At 41.0% G+C, this 21,833-nt stretch overlaps 1 protein-coding gene across 1 annotated transcript in view; it reads right to left on the bottom strand.

The window, feature by feature from the left end:
• LOC106582673 (neurexophilin-2) overlaps positions 1–21,503 on the bottom strand; it is a 104,834-nt gene extending 83,331 nt beyond the window's left edge. The window contains exon 1 of the mRNA XM_014165967.2: positions 21,051–21,503. Coding sequence (XP_014021442.1) covers positions 21,051–21,104 — 54 coding nt within the window. The 5' untranslated portion in view covers positions 21,105–21,503. The remainder of the gene's footprint in view (positions 1–21,050) is intronic.
• Positions 21,504–21,833: the final 330 nt, after the last annotated feature.

Below are 21,833 nucleotides of genomic sequence, written 5' to 3'. Positions count from 1 at the left end.
GAATATCACTTTGAGCATGGTGAAGTTATTCACTCTTTGGATGGTATATCAATCGACCCTGTAACTATAAAGATGCAGGCGTCCTTCCTAATTCAGTTGCTGGAGAGGAAAGAAACCACTCTGGGATTTCAGTAATGGTGATTTAATTAACAGTTACTGAGTTTAATGGCTGTGATAGGAAGAACCTGAAGAAGGATCAACAACATTGTATTTACTCCACAATACTAACCTAAATGACAGCGTGAAGAAGGAAGCCGATACAGAATAATGCATCCTGTTTGCATTAAAGTAAAACTAAGGCATTAAAGTAATACAGCAAAAATTGTGAAAAAGAATCTAACTTTTTGTCTTGGATAGAAAGTGTTATGCTTGGGACAAATCCAACACATTACTGAGTACCACTCTTCATATTTTCAAGCATGGTGGTGGCTGCATCATGTTATAGGTATGCTTTTCATCAATAAGGACTGGGGAGTTTTTTGGATAAAAAGAAATGGAATATAGCTAAGCACTGGCATAATCCTAGAGGACAACCTGATTCAGTCTGCTTTCCAACAGACACAGGGAGACAAATTCACCTTTCAGCAGGACAATAACCTAAAACACAAGGCCAAATATACACTAGAGTTTAGGGCTGGGTGGTATACTGTATTTTACGATATACCGGTATTTATGCACGGACCGGTTTGGGTTTTTACTTTACCTTCTATAATGGTATTTGAATGTTTGGTTTGTTAAAACCTCTCTAGGGTATGTGGGACGAAATCGTCCCACCCACTCAACAGCCAGTGGAATCGAGTGGCGCGATATTCAAATACCTTAGAAATGCGATTACTTCAATTTCTCAAACATATGACTATTTTACACCATTTTAAAGACAAGACTCTCGTTAATCTAACCACACTGTCCGATTTCAAAAAGGCTTTACAACGAAAGCAAAACATTAGATTATGTCAGCAGAGTACCCAGCCAGAAATAATCAGACACCCATTTTTCAAGCTAGCATATAATGTCACAAAAACCAAAACCACAGCTAATGTCACAGAAAATGTCGTACTCTTCGGCAAATATGTCGCATGGGAGAGAGAAGGACCAAGGCGCAGCGGGATTGTGGACACTCATGTTTATTACTGACAAAACATGTAAGGCATCCACTTGAAAAACAACACTAGACAGTACTCACGACATGGACAGTCTTGCAGGCTATAGAAAACGCAGTGCAAAATCAATTCCCCACAACCCCCAAAAAAACACACACACCTATATAGGACTTCCAATCAAAGGCAACTATACACACCTGCCTTCAATTGGAAGTCCCAATCACCAACACAACATTTAACAAACACAAACCACCTGCCACATCCTGACCAAGACTAAGCAATACGCCCTCTGCTGGTCAGGACGTGACAGCTAAATGCAGCACCAACCTTTGATGATCTTCATCAGATGACACTCCTAGGACATTATGTTATACAATACATGCATGTTTTGTTCAATCAAGTTCATATTTATATCAAAAACCAGCTTTTTACATTAGCATGTGACATTCAGAACTAGCATTCCCACCGAACACTTCCGGTGAATTTACTAAATTACTCACGATAAACGTTCACAAAAAACATAACAATTATTTTAAGAATTATAGATACAAAACTCCTTTATGCAATCGCGGTGTCCGATTTTAAAATAGCTTTTCCGCAAAAGCACATTTTGCAATATTCTGAGTAGATAGCTCACCATCACGGGCTAGCTATTTTGACACTCACCAAACTCAGATTTACTATAAGAAAAATTGGATTACCTTTGCTGTTCTTCGTCAGAATGCACTCCCAGGACTTCTACTTCATCCACAAATGTTGTTTTGGTTCAAAATAATCCATAGTTATGTTCAAATATCCTCTGTTTTGTTCTTGCGTTCAAGACACTATCCGAACGGTGATGCACGGACGCGTATCGTGACAAAAAAATTCAAAATATTCCATTACCGTACTTCGAAGCATGGCAAACGCTGTTTAAAATCAATTTTTATGCGATTTTTCTCGTAAAATAGCGATAATATTCCGACCGGGAAACCCTGTTTTCGTTCAAAGACTCAAAGTTGAAAATGGAGTCGTCTCGTGCACGCGCGCCCCCGTCTCATTGTTCTCAGATCAACCACTTACCAAATGCGCTACTGTTTTTCAGCCTGGGACAGCAGAGTCATCATTCAACGTTCTGGCGCCTTCTGAGAGCCTATGGGAGCCTTACAAAGTGTCACGTTACAGCAGAGATCCTCAGTTTTCAATAAAGAGAGTGTAGAAGGCCAAGAAATGGTCGGAGAGGGCACTTCCTGTACAGAATCTTCTCATGTTTTTGCCTGCCATATGAGTTCTGTTATACTCACAGACACCATTCAAACTGTTTTAGAAACTTTAGGGTGTTCTCTATCCAAATCAAACAATTATATGCATATTCTAGTTTCTGTGCAGTAGTAATAACCAGATTAAATCGGGTACGTTTTTTATCCGGATGTGAAAATATTGCCCCCTACCCTAGAGAGGTTTTAAATGTGATACGCCATGTGTAACGTCCATTTTTATAGTTTACTTCGCTACTTGAGTCATCCCTCTCTGCTCTCTCTCCATGTTGCTTTCCACCCATCACTTAAGGAGCACATTTTGTTGTTCCTCGACCACGAGACACTTGCTTTCAGTCTGAATGGTCAATGCAGCACATGCAACAATGTTGATGACAACGTTGCTGTTTTCACTTTGTTTCTTAACCCTTGTGTTGCCTTAAGGGTAAAAAATGACCTGCCACTATGTTTAACGGCAGACAAAACCCTCTAAATTATATTTGTTTCAACTTGAAATTGTATGACTTTTCCTAGAGTGACAACAACATTAGAAAAAGTGAAACATCACCTCTGTTCATATTTCCATGAAAGCTGTACACCACCAGGGTAGAAAGATTGTCTTAGGGTCATTTTTGACCCGGCAGTTATAAAATAATTTACACACCACAAAAAAACACAAAGACACACACACACACAATGAGACATTGAGATTGTGTGCTACTGATTGAACTCAGCCAGCAGCTCCTGAAGAGGGTGGCACAGTTAGAAAGAAAGATCATGGGTGGCACAGTTAGAAAGAACAAGCCTGAGCTCCCCCCTGCACTCCTCACAAAAAGGGGGAGAGAGGCCTTCTCATCAAAGTTTGCCTTCACGCCCACCACCACTCTAGTTTCTTAGCTCCCAAAGAGGAACAAGAATGTGGTCCTCCTGAGCACACCGCACAAAACGGCTGAGATCAGTGATCGTGAGGACAGGAAGCCAGCCATCATCCTGGACTACAACCACAACAAAGGAGGCGTGGACAACCTGGATAAGGTGATTGGAACTTACAGCAGCAGGAGGATGACTGCCCGCTGGCCCCTGGTCATCTTCCATAACATCATTGATGTGTCCTCAAACAATGCCTTCGTGATATGGAACAAGATCAACCCTACCTGGATGCCTGATAAGCGGAACAAGAGGAGGGTGTTCCTGGAGCAGCTGGGAAAGACACCCGCACAGCAGCCTCTGCAGAAATTGTGAAAGCTGTTCAGGGGGCTGGATCTTGTTTTGATTCACCTGAGGCTGCAGCTGGGGCAGGCAAGAGGAGGAGATGCCAATGCTGCCGCCCAAAGGACTGTAAAACAAATACTATGTGCTGCACGTAAGAAATACATCTGCAAAGTCCATGCACACACACTTGCTTACTGTTCTACGTGTGCTAATTAGAGTTGATTGATTTATGTTCTTCACATTTTGTTTTGTATGTATTTAACTTATTTTATTCTTATTTATTGTTGTTGTTTATTCACCTTGTGGGTGGGGGCAATGGTTAACAAAATGTGAGAAGATTAGTATTTTGTAGTTGAATTCCTCATTGTACAGTATATAAGAATATATCACTATGTTGCCAAAAAGGTTCAAGACTTATTGTTTCCCTTCAATAAAATGCATTTAAAACTACTTTCTGCACATTTCTGCTACCTTCTTAGGCTATACAAGTGTGTTTACACCTATGCAGCACCTTTAGCAATAATAATAATAATAATAAACCTCTACTTTAGTAAAGAAAACAATTATGACAGGTGTGTTGTAATAAAAACGAGTGGTGTCCACTGATTAAATGCAGTCTTTCTGCATTGTGAAGAGGGAAAACCCAGATATTCACAAAGTTTGTGATGAATGACGGATTGTTTCTTCATGCAAAATAGATTTAGGGTCAAAAATTCAATTTAGCTGCTTTATTTTAGGGGTTTAGTGAAGGGGGGTCATGTTTTACCCTTAGGACAAGGGGAGTATACAGAATGCTAAGACTACACAAGGGTTAATATAAATCCACGTATGTTCTATTATTACACTATTAGTTTGTGTTTCTTACATCTGCAAACAGCTAGTTTGTCTTTTCTTAGCAAGTTGGGCCTAAATTGTGTTCGCATCTAATGCTAATCGCTAGTTAGCTGGCTATCTAGCTAGCTAGCTAATGAATGTACTGAGTCAGAGCAAATGTAATTAGCTATACGGCTTGATAATACCAGTGATGGTGTAGACCTAAATCATCATGTTGTTTGTGCAACAGTATATTCTAAATCAAATAGGAATACACAAAGCATGAATATGTTAGCAACATAAAGTATCTAAGAGAAAACATTCAGTTTAGCCAAAGATTAAAGGGTCCCCTACGAAACACTTTGGTTCCTACCATGTCAGAGTAACTCCTCCCTGGCATTTTCATTCATCTACATGGCAGTGTAGAATGATCTCAAATGATTGCAGAAAATGCTAACATTTTGGGTTGAAGTTGAATTGTACAGTATTAAATAAATCTAAATGAAATCACTTAGAATGTATGTGCTGCCACCCTAGAGTCATGCACTACTCATAAAACAAATGTTGACCTTTAATCAAAAACATAAAATACCGTCATACCATCATTTTTTTTTTACATACCGTGAAATGATATTTTGGCCATATCGCCCAGCTCTACAAGAATTAGTAGAGTTACCAAGATTACATGAAATGTTCCTGAGTGGCCTAGTTACACTTTTGATTTAAATCAGCTTGAAAATCTAGGGCAAAACTTGAAAATGGCTGTCTAGCATTGATCAACAAGCAACTTGACAGAGGCTGAAGAGTTTAAAAAAGAATAACGGGCAAATATTGTACAATCCAGGTATTGCAAAGCTCTTAGAGACTTACCCAAAAAGGCTCACAGCTCTAATCGCTGCCAAATGTGATTCTAACATATATTGACTCAGGGGGTTGAATATGAACACTTATCTATTAATTAAGATATATTCGTGTTATATTTTCCATAAAAAACAATAAAAAAATATATAATTTTCCTTCCACTTTGACCTTACGGAGTGTTTTTTATAAATCGTTGACAAAAAAATTACAATTAAATCAATTTGAATCCCACCTTGTAACACAAGAAAATATTTTCTGAAGGCACTGTACAAGTAACTAAGATAAAAACCAACAAGAGTGGTGCTAAGGCGATCAGTGCCAACCAGTCCTTCAGTCCCTGATGATATGATCTATTTCATAGCCTTCCTCAGAGCTATAGAGGGGAACACATTTATTCACTGCTCACATTTCACATCTCAGCCACGACTGGGGACCTCTCTAACTGGAGCATCAGAGCAATCTAAAGTAGGGCTGACCACTTGATCTGCTGAACACCCTACACACTACACTCCCAATCTAAAGAAGTGCTGACCACTTCATCTGCTGAACACCCTACACACTACACTCCCAATCTAAGGTAGGGCTGACCCCTTCATCTGCTAAAGACAAAGTCGCCATCTAAAGTAGGGCGGACAACTTCATCTGCTATAGACAATAAACTCCCCTCCTTCGGCATTATTTGATACATGCAAAGAGGCACTTAAAAGAGACACCACTATGATGAAGGCAGACTCAACACACAGAGTTAACATAAGTGATGATGATGATGACTCTTATAGTCCGCACTCTTCTCTTCTGTATTGTGGTGACACTCTCCCTCTTTCTTTTTCTTCCTATCTATTTCTCTCTCCCCTCTCCCTCCATCTGCCTCCCTCCCTCCCTCTCTCCTCCTCTCTCTCTCTCTCTGCAGGTGCATTCTAAAGGCAGATGTGGTGTGGTGGTTGTGATGGATAGTGGACCACCAGGAGGAGAGGCTCACAGGGCATGACAAACCCTGCTATAATGTCCCCTTTATCGGTACCCGCAAAGTGTTCATTTTCTCCACTGCCATTACGCCTGTGATACCTCAATGGTAATTGCAGTGTAATAAATACACTCTTTGTCTACCCCCCTCACACCCTGACAACAGAAGCACAGTATATGCGAGCGTTTCCTCATTTTCCATGGCTTTCCATGCCTTAGCGTCGGTAATATATTTCTCTTTTGGCCTATTCATTTCCAGCGTGCTCTGCTGGTTGCGTGGTGATATGTAGCTGTATCTGTCACATAGATTTTTACTTGGGATGAGTGTATTGCCCGGGATATTCTGAAATTGATTCCTTTTTAGACATTATCATCTATCCTGAATTTTTTTTTTCCTGTCTTTTTTTCTTTTCGGGGAGCAGTTGTATGCTGAGTAATTACACAAACACAATGCCATTGTGATGCTCTGTCACCCATCCATTGAGCAAGGAACGTGTGTGTGTGTGACTGTGTGTGTCAAATCAAATCAAATTTCATTGGTTACATTCGCCGTATACAACAGCTGTAGACTTTACCGTGAAATGCTTACTTACCCAACAATGCAGATTTAAAAAGTAAGAAATATATATATATATAAATAGTAACAATAAAATAACAATAGCAAGGCTATATACAAGGAGTACAAGCACCAAGTCGCAACTAGAAGCACAAGCATTTCGCTACACTCGCATTAACATCTGCTAACCATGTGTGTAACCAATTCAATTTGATTTGATTTGATGATTTGAAGTCAATTCAATGTGCAGGGGTACAAGGTAATTGAGGTAATACAGTATGTACATGTAGGTAGGGGTAAAAGTGACTAGGCAATCAGGATATATAATAAACAGAGTACCAGCAGTGTGTGTGAAGAGTGTCGAAGAGTGACTGTGTGTGAGAGTGTCTGTGTGTGTGTGTGTGTGTGTGTGTGTGTGTGTGTGTGTGTGTGTGTGTGTGTGTGTGTGTGTGTGTGTGTGTGTGTGTGTGTGTGTGTGTGTGTGTGTGTGTGTGTACATGTATGCGTGTGTGTGTTGGATTGTCAGTGTAGTATGTGTGAGTGTGTGGCTAGAGTCTAGTGAGTGTGCATAGAGCCGGTGCAAGAGAGTCAGTGCAAATAAAAATGTAAATAATAAAGGGGTTCAATGTAAAAAGTCCGGGTAAGCATTTGATTAACTGTTCTGCAGTCTTATGGTTTGGGGGTAAAAGCTGTTTAGGAGCCTTTGGTCCCAGACTAGGTGCTCCAGTACCGTTTGCCGGGTAGCTGGAGTCTTTGACAATTTCTAGGGCCTTCCTCTGACATCCTCTGACACCGCCTTGTGTTCAGATGCCGTGCAGTTGCCATACCCTGCGGTGATGCAGCCAGCCAAGAGGCTGTCGTGCCCTCTTCACAACTGTGATGGTGTGTTTGGACCATGATAGGTCCTTAGTGATGCGGACACCGAGGAACTTGAAGCTCTCGACCTGCTCCACTACAGCCGCGTCGATTTCAATGGGGGTGTGTTCGGCCCTCCGTTTCCTGTAGTCCACGATAAACTTGTTTGCCTTGCCCACATTGAGGGAGAAGTTGTTGTCCTGACACCACACTGCCAGGTCTCTGACCTCCTCCCTAAAAGCTGTTTCATCGTCGTTGTTGGTGATCTGGACTGTTATCAGGCCTCTGTGTCTGTGTGTGGGCTTTGTGAGTGAATTGAAATGCCAGGCATGTGCTAGCTACACCACACATGGGGCCAGAGTAGACTAGTTAGACACGGCAGGTTTCAGGCATCCTTACGTTGCCTTGGCATCAGCATTTGTGGGCCTCTCTGGCAGAGACTAGTACTGGAAGCTCCCCTCCACCACCACACCTTCACCACTACCAGGCTGGCCCCAGTACAGAGGAGGCCCCTCCCCGCTGGACCCAGCCTCCGACTGGGCTGAGAGAGAGGGGCGTCCTGGAGGAGTAGGGCAGCAGCTGGCTATGGTCAGCTCCAGAGCGGGCTGGCACCATGTACTGTAGGGCACCATACACCCAGACCTGGCCAATCCAGACAGGCTGAGGTCTGATCTGGAGCCCAGTGCTCTCGTTCTGCCTCTCCTCTCCCCACCCTACTGGGAGGCAGGAAGGTAGTAGGGTGGGGAGAGGAGATACCGAATAAGATCACAGAGAGCAACCATTAACACCACCAGTAAAGATGGCGGCCCCTCTTCCCCTCACCATCCGATCCGTAGTCCAACCATAGTGTCTGATAGTTAATGACCTGAGGTGTGCCCCCCTGTGGATGTAGGGGAGAGAGTTGTGAGGAGTGTCCAGATCAGGCCAGATAGATGGATGGATCAGAAGCCATCTAATTTAACAACCATGGCCCACCAGCAGAGAGCCTGAACAGATGGGGCTCATTTTTTAGAAGAAGTGAAGAAGAAGTAGACCAGGCCTCCCCAGGAGGAACCAGAGCACTGGCAGAGAGGGAGGGGAGGTGGGGGAGGCAGGAGGGGAGGGGGAAAGAGGGCAGGGTAGAAGGGGAAGGGAGGGAAGAAATATGAGGGTTAGGGAGGAAGGTAGGAGGGGAGGGGATAAGAAAAGAGAGAGGAGAGGTGAGAAGAGGGAGAAACGAGAGGAGAGAAGGATAAGACAGGAGAGAGATAATAAGTGGGAGGAGAGAAGAGTTGAGTTTGAGGAAAGGAGAAGAGAAGAGAGGAGAGGTCGAACCAGAGCACTGGTAAAAGTTGGATGTGATACAATTCTATAGGACATTTCCTGCAGAACAGTAAATTAATTATTGCTGATTATTTTTTGGTATGCTGTCCATCTCATTTACTGCAATACTCCATAGATAATTCCAGGCTGAATGAGAAATATGTTTGCAGTGTTCTTGATCTTAATGGAAATTGGTTTAAGTAAAAAAATGTGTTTTATGTACAAACAACAACACACGTATTTGCTTGCTATACTACAATGAATCCACAATGCTAAGGCTGTGTGTGTCCAACCAGCCAGAGGTCTGAAGCAGGCCTTGAGATCAATGAATAGAACATACTGACTGGCATGTCTGAAATTATTGATAACCTCCTGGTTGTATCTCTAGACAATCCAAAAGAAAACCACAGAAAATATTTAGCACCATGGCCAAGGTATTTTGTACTCGTTGTAAGAAAGGTCTTTGGTAGTCTGCAATGAGTAATATAAAAACAGTAGGTTGTCATAGCCTAAATGTGGGTACAAATGTCAAAAACTTAATTGGGACAGAAATTAATAATTGTAGGTAGGCCAAATGTTAAAAAAATAAATAAAAATATCCTGTTGGCTATAGTTTTATCTGGCCAATGGGAATTAATGCTGTTTCAGAGGGAATACAGTAGCTATGATAAATATACACTAGGCATAGATAGTAGATACTTACTCGTCTGGTATACCAGTAATGTGATTGCTTTTTTCATCGTGCAACAGATTACACAACAGATTATGGGTTAGTGAACATAGAATATAATTTGACAGATTAGGGGACCTATTGCGGATGATTCTGGGTCTTGAAAATGGGCCGGATGACTGCCAGTCATACACTCATACCTACCAACCTACCACACACACACACACACACACACACACACACACACACACACACACACACACACACACACACACACACACACACACACACACACACACACACACACACACACACACACACACACACACACACACACACACACACACACACACACCCTTCCCCTTCTACCCTACCCTCTCTCCCCCTCAGAGAGAGCCATATGACCTGGCAGGGAGAGGAACAGTTCTACTCTAGTGGCTGGCTCAGGTGTCTGACTGACAATAGAATGAGCATATGCTTCAGAAGGAGAGGTTGGAACCAAAATGACTTTCCAATCATTTGGTTCTGAACAGAAGCATTCTTTTCTTCGTTCTGTTCCACTGTTCTGACCAGCAAATTAAAGTTCTGAACCATTTAATCCCCCAAAAAGTAGTGGTTTATATCATTCCTTTCTGAACCTCTGAATTATTATTACTTGTTTTACATTTAGATCACCATTACTTCACCAATCAGTGCAGATATAGCTGTTTTCTATGGAGTGGGCAAGCTATAGTTTTTATTTTACTAGGCAAGTCAGTTATGAACAAATTCTTATTTTCAATGACAGCCTAGGAACAGTGGGTTAACTGCCTTGTTCAAGGGCAGAACGACAGATTTTTTTACCTTGTCAGCTCAGGGATTCGATCTTGCGACCTTTCGGTTACTAGTCCAACACTTTAAACACTAGGCTACCTGACGTATACATGCATAGAACTGACATATGCACCCAGTCAAAGGATCTGAGAATGAATCTAGTACTGAAAGCATCAACTACAGATAGCTAGCACTGCAGTGCATAAAATGTGGTGAGTAGTTGACTCAAAGAGAGAGAAAGACAATAGTTGAACAGTTTTAAACAAATACATTTCTTCCAAAATTAAGGAGACGCAATAGAGAGAGAGAGAGCGAGAGAGATTTCATAGTATATATTTTTTCACTTTCACTTACTTAGCTAGCATTGACTGCAGTTAGCTAGTTTAGCCTAATCAAACACCCGGCTCAAACAGAGAGGGATGTTACGTTAGCTAGCTAGCTATGGCTATACAAAACTGGAACTCTTCAAGGTAAGCTTTTGGTTTTATAAATGTATTGCCACCGGGGCCAGTCGGTGTAACTGCTAAACTGCACTGAAGTCCACAAGCGAAGGGAAAGGGTGAGAGCACATAGATAGATGCGAGAAGGAATTAAATACAAGACTCTGTTACTATGGTGGGAGATTACAATATGGTTTTAAATACCTCAATGGACCGTAAAGGAAATCACAAATATCATGGATATATTGGAACAAGTGGATATATGGAGGCTTAAATATCCTGACCTAGTGAGATATATATGGCGAAAGCTCAATCAAGCTAATCGTCTTGACTACATTCTCGATAGCACCAAAAGTTTAAAAAGTGTTGATAGGGGACAGAATGGGATCGGACCATCAAATAATGGTCAAATACATTACTCTTACAGAATGTCCATGTGGGCTAGGATATTGGAAATTGTATCAAAGTCTATTGGATGACCTACTTGTTTTTAACCACAACAGAATCATTTAGAACTTACTTTTTCCGACATAACATTCAATGCATTCGTAAAGTATGAGAAGAATGGGAGTAAATCCCAAAATAAACAGGTTATGTTATTCTTATTCTAAAATGGATTAAATGTTTTTTTCCCCTCATCAATCTACACACCATACCCAACAGTGACAAAGCAAAAACAGGTTTTTAGAAATGTGAGCAAATGTATTAAAAACTAAAAATGTAAATACCTTATTTACGTAAGTATTCAGACCCTTTGCTATGAGACTTGAAAGTGAGCTCAGGTGCATCCTGTTTCCATTGATCATCCTTGAGATGATCTTGATTGGTGTCCGCCTGTAGTAAATTCTATTGATTGGACATGATTTGGAAAGGCACACACCTGTCTATATAAGGTCCCACAGCTGACAGTGCATGTCAGAGAAAAAACCAAGCCATGAGGTCGAAGGAATTGTCCGTGGAGCTCAGAGACAGGATTGTGTTGAGGGACAGATCTGGGGCAGGGTACCAAAACATTTTAGCAGCATTGAAGGTCCCCAAGAACACAGTGGCCTCCTCTTAAATGGAAGAATTTTGGAACCACCAAGACTCTTCCAAGAGCTGGTCGCCCGGGCCAAAGTGAGCAATCGGGGGAGAAGGGCCTTGGTCAGGGAGGTGACCAAGAACCTGATGGTTGCTTTGACAGAGCTCCAGAGTTCATCTGTGGAGATGGGAGAACCTTCCAGAAGGACAACCATCTCTGCAGCACTCCACCAATCAGGCCTTCATAGTACAGCGGCCAAACAGAAGCCAGTCCTCAGTAAAAGGCACATGATAGCCCGCTTGGAGTTTGCCAAAAGACCATGAGAAACAAGATTCTCTGGTCTGATGAAACTCTTTGGCCTGAATGCCAAGCGTCACATCTGGAGGAAACCTGGCACCCTCCCTACAGTGAAGCATGGTGGTGGCAACATCATACTGTGGGGATGTTTTTCAGTGGCAGGGACTGGAAGACTAGTCAGGATCGAGGGAAAGATGAACGGAGCAAAGTACAGAGAGATCCTTGATGAAAACCTGCTCAAGACCTCAGACTTCATCCTAATCAGACATGTTTTTTTCATGGACGATACTTTGGAGATAATATAAAACAAGTACTGGAAACAATAGAACACTATGAAATATCTGGGAAACCAGGCCCGGGACTCATACTGTAGCTGACCTTGAAAAGGCTTTTGATAAAGTACGACTAGAATTTATATATAAATGCCTGGAATATTTCAATTCTGGAGAATCTCTTATACAATGGGTTAAAGTTATGTATAGTAAAATAGTAAATAATGGCTGCTTCTCAGAAAGTATTAAACTGTCAAGAGAAGTAAAACAAGGTTGTGTACTATTGGCATATCTATTTAATATGGCCATAGAAATGTTAGCTATTAAAATCAGATCCAACAATAATATCATGGGGCAAGAAATTCAGGGCTTAAAAATAAAGGTGTCACTGTACGCTGATGATTCATGTTCTTTTAAATCCACATTTTGGATCCCTCCACAGCCTCATAGAAGATCTAGATCATTTTTCTAACCTCTCTGAATTCCAACCAAATCATGAGTGTACTTTATTTTGTATTGATCACAAAAAAAATCCAAAAAAATTATACTTTTACATTACCGTGTAGTTTACCAATAAAAAAGTCTGACAGTGAAGTGGACATAATCGGAATTCATATCCCAAAAGAAAGACATTATATCACTACAATACATTTTAATAGAAAGTTAGCAAAAATAGATCAAATCTTGCTACTATGAAAAGGAAAACACCTGTCTATTTGCGCAAAAATCACACTGATTAACTCTTTAGCCACACCCCTTGTTACCTATTTTCTTATGGCCTTGCCTACACCTAGCGACTTGTTTTTGAAATTATATTAGCAAACTAAATTTCATTTTATTTGGAACGGTAAGCCCAATTTTTATTTTTTAAGTCCTATTTATATAATGAATATGCAATCAGAGGGCAGAAAATATTTAAGCATTAGACCTCTCACTAAAAGCTTCAGTCATAAAGAAGTTATACTTAAATCCGAACTGCTTCTCTAGCAGATTAGTAAGAATGTCTCGCCCCATGTTCAAGAATGTCCTTTTTCTCTTTATTCAGATTACAACCTCTCACTTTCAGTTATTTGAAAAGAAAATTATCTGCAAAATATCGCTATTAGAAAGTTGGTTGCATTTTCAGTTTAATCCACCAAAGTACAACTTTTACATTACAAAATGAAGCGGGACTTCAACAAATATTATTGATTAAAAAAACACAGGATGTTTGGAGAAAAAAAAATAAAAAAGTATAATCTTTGTAAATGATATAATTAATAGGACTGGTGGACACACAGTTGAAGTCGGAAGTTTACATACACTTAGGTTGGAGTCATTAAAACTCGTTTTTCAACCACTCCACAAATTTCTTGTTAAGCTCTTTTAACAAACTATAGTTTTGACAAGTGGGTTAGGACATCTACTTCGTGCATGACACAAGTAATTTTTCCAAAAATTGTTTACAGACAGATTATTTCACTTATAATTCACTGTATCACAATTCCAGTGGGTCAGAAGTTTGCATACACTAAGTTGACTGTGCCTTTAAACAGCTTGGAAAATTCCAGAAAATTATGTCATGGCTTTAGAAGCTTTTGATAGGATAATTGACATCATTTGAGTCAATTGCAGGTGTACCTGTGGATTTATTTCAAGGCCTACCTTCAAACTCAGTGCCTCTTTTCTTGACATCATGGGAAAATCAAAAGAAATCAGCCAAGACCTCAGAAAAACAATTGTAGACCTCCACAAGTCTGGTTCATCCTTGGGAGCAATTTCCAAACGCCTGAAGGTACCACGTTCATCTGTACAAACAATAGTACGCAAGTATAAACACCATGGGACCACGCAGCCATCATACCGCACAGGAAGGAGATGCGTTCTGTCTCCTAGAGATGAACGTACTTTGGTGCGAAAAGTGCAAATCCTTCCCAGAACAACAGCAAAGGACCTTATGAAGATGCTGGAGGAAACTGGTACAAAAGTATCTATATCCACAGTAAAACGATTCCTATATCGACATAACCTGAAAGGCCGCTCAGCAAGGAAGAAGCCACTGCTCCAAAACCGCAACTGCACATGGGGACAAAGATAATACTTTTTGGAAAAATGAACTCTGGTCTGATGAAACAAAGCTTGGTCGCAAATGGGTCTTCCAAATGGACAATGACTCCAAGCATACTTCCAAAGTTGTGGCAAAATGGCTTAAGGACAACAAAGTCAAGGTATTGGAGTGGCCATCACAAAGCCCTGAGATCAACCCTATAGAACATGAAAAAGTGTGTGCGAGCAAGGAGGCCTACAAACCTGACTCAGTTACACCAGCTCTGTCAGGAGGAATGGGCCAACATTCACCCAACGTATTGTGGGAAGCTTGTGGAAGGCTACCCAAAACGTTTGACCCAAGTTAAACAATTTAAAGGCAATGCTACCAAATACTAATTGAGTGTATGAAAACTTCTGACCCACTTTGAATGTGATGAAAGAAATAAAAGCTGAAATAAATCATTCTCTCTACTATTATTCTGACATTTCACATTCTTAAAATAAAGTGGTGATCGTAACTGACCTAAGACAGGGAATTTTTACTTGGATTAAATGTCAGGAATTGTGAAAAACTGAGTTTAAATGTATTTGGCTAAGCTGTATGTAAACTTCTGACTTCAACTGTATATGGAAATGTCTGCTCTACCAAATATTCCAACCAACTGATTGCAGCATTAATGCAAAAATGGAAGAGGCAAGTGGAAGAGGGAGAAAGTAAGGAACTTGTATTAAAGACCAAAATGGGTTAAAGAAATAAAAAAGTAGACCAGTTTCATTTAAGGACCAAAAGATTGACAGCTGTGCCATATAGATCGCAAAATAGTTGGGAAGAGATTTTCGATCTACCGATTCCATGGCACATGGAACTAATACACAAAACGAAGCCGGAATCAAAACCTATTAATCAAAACCTATTAAAATTAATATAAAGAAGTATTGCAACCAATAGAATGTTATATATATGGGGGATACAACCAACCATCCCAGCTCTGAAGATTTTGCTGTGATGAGAGAGTCATTAGATCATTTGCTTTGGTACTGTCCATATGTAGCTTGTTTTTGGTTACAGGTTCAGGAATGGCTAAAGGACTGCAACATTTACCTGGAGCTAACTCTGCAAATAGCACTGCTGGGTGATTATTTTAAAAGTAATAGTCAATCAATCAATAATATAATAATACTTTTAGCAAAAATGTTTATCTTTAATTTACAATCTGTAGAAACTATGAGAACAGAAATGTTCAGAACTTTTGTGAAACATCACAGCACAGCTGAAAAATATATGGCGAATAGAAATAAAAACTGGATGGTGTTCAGAGATAGATGGGAAGGGTTGAGTGGAGTTGAATGGTGGGACTACAAAATACACTGTGTCCGTAAAATGTATATAGGTTCAGAACTTTTGTGAAACAGCACAGTTGAAAAATATATGGCAAATACAAATCAAAACTGGATGGTCTTCAGATAGATGGGAGGAATTGAGGGTAGCTGAAGGATGGGACTAAAAACAAATAAAGGAGAACTCTTGTTAAATATACTGTGTCCATAAATATAAAGTATGCATAAGCTGGAAGTAGTAGTCTAAGTGTTGTTTTCCATTAGTGTATTCCAATTTGTGGGCCGGTGGTAGGGTTAGGGGAAAATAACAAAGGAAAATATATATATTTTTAAATACAGTATATACAGTGCATTCTGAAAATATTCAGCCCCCTTGACTTTTCCACATTTTGTTATGTTATAGCCTTATTCTAAAATGGATGAAATTGTTTTTTTGCTCTGTCATTATAACCCATAATGACAGAGCAACATTGTATAAAAATAAATCAACTGAAATATCACATTTACATAAATATTCAGACCCTTTACTCAGTACTTTGTTGAAGCACCTTTGTCAGCGATTACAGCCTCGAGTTTTCTTGGGTATGACACTACAAGCTTGGCACACCTGTAATTGGGGAGTTTCTCCCATTCTTCTCTGCAGATCATCTCAAGCTCTGTCAGGTTGGATGGGGAGTGTTGCTGCACAGCTATTTTCAGGTCTCTCCAGAGATGTTCGACAGAGTTCAAGTCCGGGCTCTGGCTGGGCCACTGAAGGACCTTCAGAGACCTTTTCCCGAAACCGCTCCTGCGTTGTCTTGGCTCTGTGCTTTGGGTTGTTGTCCTGTCGGAAAGTAAACCTTGGCCCCAGGCTGAGGTCCTGAGCGCTCTGGATCAGGTTTTCATTAAGGATCTTCCTGTACATTTCTCCGTTCATCTTTCCCTCGATCCTTACTAGTCTCCCAGTCCCTGACATTGAAAAACTTCCCCACAGCATGGTACTGCCACCACCATGCTTCACCGTAGGGATTGTGCCAGGTTTCCTCCAGACGTGACGCTTGGCATTCAGGCTAAAGAGTTTAATCTTGTTTCATCAGACCAGATAATCTTGTTTTTGATGGTCTGAGAGTCCTTTAGGTGCGTTGTGGCAAACTCCAAGCGGGCTGTCATGTGCCTTTTACTGAGGAGTGGCTTCCGTCAAGCCACTGTACCATGCCTGATTGGTGGAGTGCAGCAGAGATGGTTGTACTTCAGGAAGGTTCTCCCGTCTCTACAGAGGAACTCTTGAGCTCTGTCAGAGTGACCATCGGGTTCTTGGTCACCTCTCTGATCAAGGCCCTTCTCTCCCAATTGCTCAGTTTGGTGGGCGGCCAGCTTTAGGAAGAGTCTTGGTGGTTACAAACTTGGTGGTTACAAACTGGAGGCCACTGTTTTCTTGGGGACGGAATGCACAAAATATATATATTATATATACAATATATATTTATAGATAAACACTGAACAAAAATGTTAACGCAAAATGCAACAATGTCAACAATTTTACTGAGTTACAGTTCATATAAGGAAATCAGTCAATTGAAATAAATTAATTAGGCCACAATCTATGGATTTCACATGACTAGGCAGGGGCGCTGCCATGAGTGGGCCTGTGAGGGCATGGGCCCACCCACTGGGGAGCCAGGCACAGCCAATCAGAATGAGTTTTTCTCCACAAAAGGGCTTTTTTACAGACAGAAATACTCAGCTCCTACCCCCAAGCCATAAGACTCCTGAACAGCTAATCAAAGGGCTATCCAGACCCCTCTTTTACGCTGCTGCTACTCTCTGTTTATTATCTATGCATAGTCACTTTAACTCTACCTACATGTACATATTACCTCAATTACCTCGACTAACCAGGTCCCCACACATTGACTCTGTACCAGTACCCCCTGTATATAGCCTTGCTATTGTTATTTTACTGCTGCTGTTTAATTATTTGTTACTTTTATTTAAAATGTTTGACTTATCTATTTTTTACTTAACACTTATTTATTCTTAAAACTTCTTAAAGCATTATAGGTTAAGGGCTTGTAAGTAAGCATTTCACTGTAAGGTCTACACCTGTTGTATTAGGGTGACAAATAACATTTGATTGGATTTGATTTGATTCAGTTTCATCAGCTGTCTGTGGCTGGTGGCTGGTCTCAGATGATCCCACAGGTGAAGAAGCCGGATGTGGAGGTTCTGGGCTGGCGTGGTTTCACGTGGCGTGCTGTTGTGAGGTCGGTTCGGACGTACTGCCAAATTCTCTAAAAACGACGTTGGAAGCGGCTTATGGTAGAGAAATAAACATTCACTTCTTTGACAAAAGCTTTATTGGACATTCCTGCAGTCAGCATGCCAATTGCATGCTCCCTCAAAACTTGAGACATCTGTGGCATTGTGTTGTGTGACTGCCCATTTTAGAGTGGCCTGTTATTGTACCCAGCACAAGGTGCACCTATGTAATGCTCATGCTATTTAATCAGCTTCTTGATAAGCCACACCTGTCAGGTGGATGGATTTTCTTGGCAAAGAAGAAATGTTCACTAAAAGTGACGTAAACTAATTTGTGCACAACATTTGAGAGAAATAAGGTTTTTGTGTGTATGGAATATTTCTGTGATCTTTTATTTCAACTCATGAAACATGGGACACACACTTTACATGTTGAATTTATATTTTTTTGTCAGTGTATACAATATTAGATAGGCTATGTAACATAAAATGGTCATCAAAATGTTATAATAATAATCCGATTTTAATACTACTCATAAAAATATGACTAAAACATAATTCCATATCAGCTAACGGCGATGGGTCGTTTTACATCCACCATGAAAATGTGTGATCATCCCTCTTCAACGCTCAACGCTGCGTAGTGCCTGGAGTCTAAACAATCTCTTTTTCTCTCTCTTTCTTTCTCTTTCACACATTCTGCTTCTTTCCGGTCCTCCCTCCTTTACCCTCTCCATTTCCTCTCCTCTCTCATTCTTCCCTCACTCTCTCTCTCTCTCTCTCTCTCTCTCTCTCTCTCTCTCTCTCTCTCTCTCTCTCTCTCTCTCTCTCTCTCTCTTTCTCTTTTATTCCCCCATTCTTCTTCTTCTTTCCTCTCGCTCTCTCGTCTCCTTTCTCGTTAACCCTCTCATGTAGTAATCTACAGGCCCATAGGCTTATAATAATAACTTGATTTCACCCTAGCAATTACTTAATGTTCTCTCTACACTATAACTGACCTGAAGACATGTATTGGAATAGTTTTTCAAGACACATTATTACATTATGGTTGTAACGCCAACATTAAGTGAAACCAATACATTTGCAGTTGAGTTGTACTCTGATGTGAGAGCCGAATACAGGTATAATTTATGACCAGTAAAATGTTTCAGTTTGTATTCAAATCCTCAAAAGAACTAAGTGTCATCTGTCACAATAGTTGGCGTAACCTCAATCTGCCAGATGACAGAGTGTTTTTAACATCCCCAACATGTCTGAAAAGTCAACTGTAGACTTGTCTGTAAGCACACACATACCCACACACACACACACGAACAAACACACACAGATACACACAGGGACGTAGGCACTCGGACAGACGCGCAGGCGCACACACGCACACACACAAACTACTGAAAATGATCGCCTCAGCCTCTTCTCACAGCCCTAGTAACATTAAGGTTTGTCACTTTGAAACAATTTATTCTGTTGGGTTCAAGACTTGTTTTACACTTCATGGCTGCTTTTAAGTCGTTTTAAAAATAGCTAAAAAGCTACTGAGCTGTCGCCATAGCTACTAACGTTTGAGTGAGTCTGTTCTTTTGTCTCTGGTTCATGTTTTGATGCGATAATAAACAAAATCAATCATGAGAATTAGGGTAATATAATGTAAAATACACTGACATCAATAATACAAATAATGTTAGAATAATAAGAGAATTTGAGGTGTGGCATCTCAATTTTCACAAGGTCACCGAAATGCATCTTTTCATACCTGCATACACAAAAAAATGCAGGCCTGTTTGCGTTATGCACTGTATGTCGTATCTGGTTGAGAGGGGTATGTTTCCCTAAAAGGTTTTATAGTAAGGTTGGTGCATAGGTCATGAGTCACGACCCTTCCTATGATGCAGATCACATGGTGAACTGGCGAGATTTGACCACTACTACTCATCCACAAGCACTTCTAACCAAACCTTCCAGTGTACCTTCTTCAAAAACATTGCCCCTCTATATGAATGAGTGGGTTTGATGGTTGATCGCATGTAGACCATTCCTATGACCTATGATTGAACAGTATTTATGGATCAAAGTGGCAAACAACAAGTTTGTTCAGTCCACAATAAAAACAACTACTCCTCCCAAGTTCCAAGAATTTTCACGCAGTACATTCTATACTGCCTCTCACACATACACACACGCGCGCGCGCGCACACACACACGTACATACACACGCACACACTGTAAATTCCAACTATAATAAACACACAAACTCTTTGCTTAGTAAAACGATGTGAAGATAAAAACAAGCCCAAGGCATTTTTAACTTCTGAAGAAATTTGAAGGAAGTTGCTGCCAGCGCAAATAGATAAATAGATAATGGCGGGATGCTTAAGTGGGGGGAAGGGAAACGCTCAGACGGAATAATTGAGTCAGCGAAGCGTGGGGCTGTGAGCCAGTAAGGCTCTGGAGCTGTATGTCTGCCTGCTGCTTTACGGTTGAAAATCGGCAAAGCGAGCCGCCGCGCGTGGCAGGGTGTGTGCGGAAAAGTAATGCGCTCGCTCTTCCATTCCATAGAAGCTCACCATTCTCCCGAACTGTTAAAAACACTATCCTCGGAAACATATGCTGCTTCGTCATGAGATACAAGCAACTGTCAACAAAAAAATACAAACAAAAAAAGTTGAAAACAAAGTGGGGTTGAAAAGCGCACTTTTGTGTCTGGACATCTCATCACTTCTCACATAGTAGCTGGGCTGGACTGGCAGGTCACACAGGTGGAATGTCAAATAGTAGCTTGTCCTATTTGGTAGATTTTAGAGATGAGCCCGACCTAACATCTCTATAGGCTAAACGTTACTTGTCTATGGATGTATTTGAAAATGTTCTCGTGATGATGGGGTCTATTACCTTATGAAAGACTTTTGACTACCACAATTTACAGACAACATGTTTGACATGTTACAAGACAATTAGTGAAGAACGGTACAACAACTTTCTGTTAATTCAATACGTTAAGGTTCAGTAGCCTAACCAGCCGTTATCCGACCCACTTACCTTTCGTAAAATCCACTGGGAGAGGATCACAATGGTCCAACCGAGTACCTTCATCGCAGCACACCTTCCGTTGCGGACCACCCTGACACTACGAGCCTCCTTGGGTTAACATACACACAGCAGCAACAGCAGGCAGGGAGCGCACACCAACCAAAAAAAAATCACAAAAAGTTTCGATGAAGGGATTTATCAGTCTATTTTACAGTGTTTTCGACACGAACAACTAGTTGCAGGCTTAGCTTCTCCGGTCCGTTTCGTTAGTGCAATGCATATCCATAGTTTAGAAGGATGGATGCTGACGGACGTCGGGAAGTTTGCGCGCAGAGGCAAAGTCACCTTCGCAAGAAGAGAACGTATAGGCTATAAGAGTGAAGATCACGAGAGCATCTTCTGTTCCACTCAAAGCTCGAGAGGTTGCTGGGAAAATGTGCCGTTGGTTTGCTCTCTGTCTCTGTCTCTCTGTCTCTCTCTCTCTCTCTCTCTCTCTCTCTCTCTCTCTCTCTCTCTCTCTGCATGTAAAGGCCCGCGCCCAGTCCAATTTCCTCGCGCCTCTAGACAGACCTCTCGACTCGACAGGTAGCCTACCTTTTTACTTTTCCCTCACTTGTATGCAAATACAAAATACCAGACTTGTATAGCCTACTGAACTGATGTGTGCTTTAAAAAAATATATTTCCGGAACGTTGGTAAAAGTTGGCATAAATCTGGAGGCGAAAGAAACGCACACCTATTTAGGCGAAGTGCTGGCTAGCGGAGTAGAACACTTGAACCTAATATATATAT

The sequence above is a fragment of the Salmo salar genome, chromosome ssa22 (genome assembly GCF_905237065.1).
Source record: "Salmo salar chromosome ssa22, Ssal_v3.1, whole genome shotgun sequence".
NCBI lineage: Eukaryota > Metazoa > Chordata > Actinopteri > Salmoniformes > Salmonidae > Salmo > Salmo salar.
The sequence above is the reverse complement of the archived record's forward strand: the minus strand, read 5'-3'. Positions and strand labels throughout refer to the sequence as shown.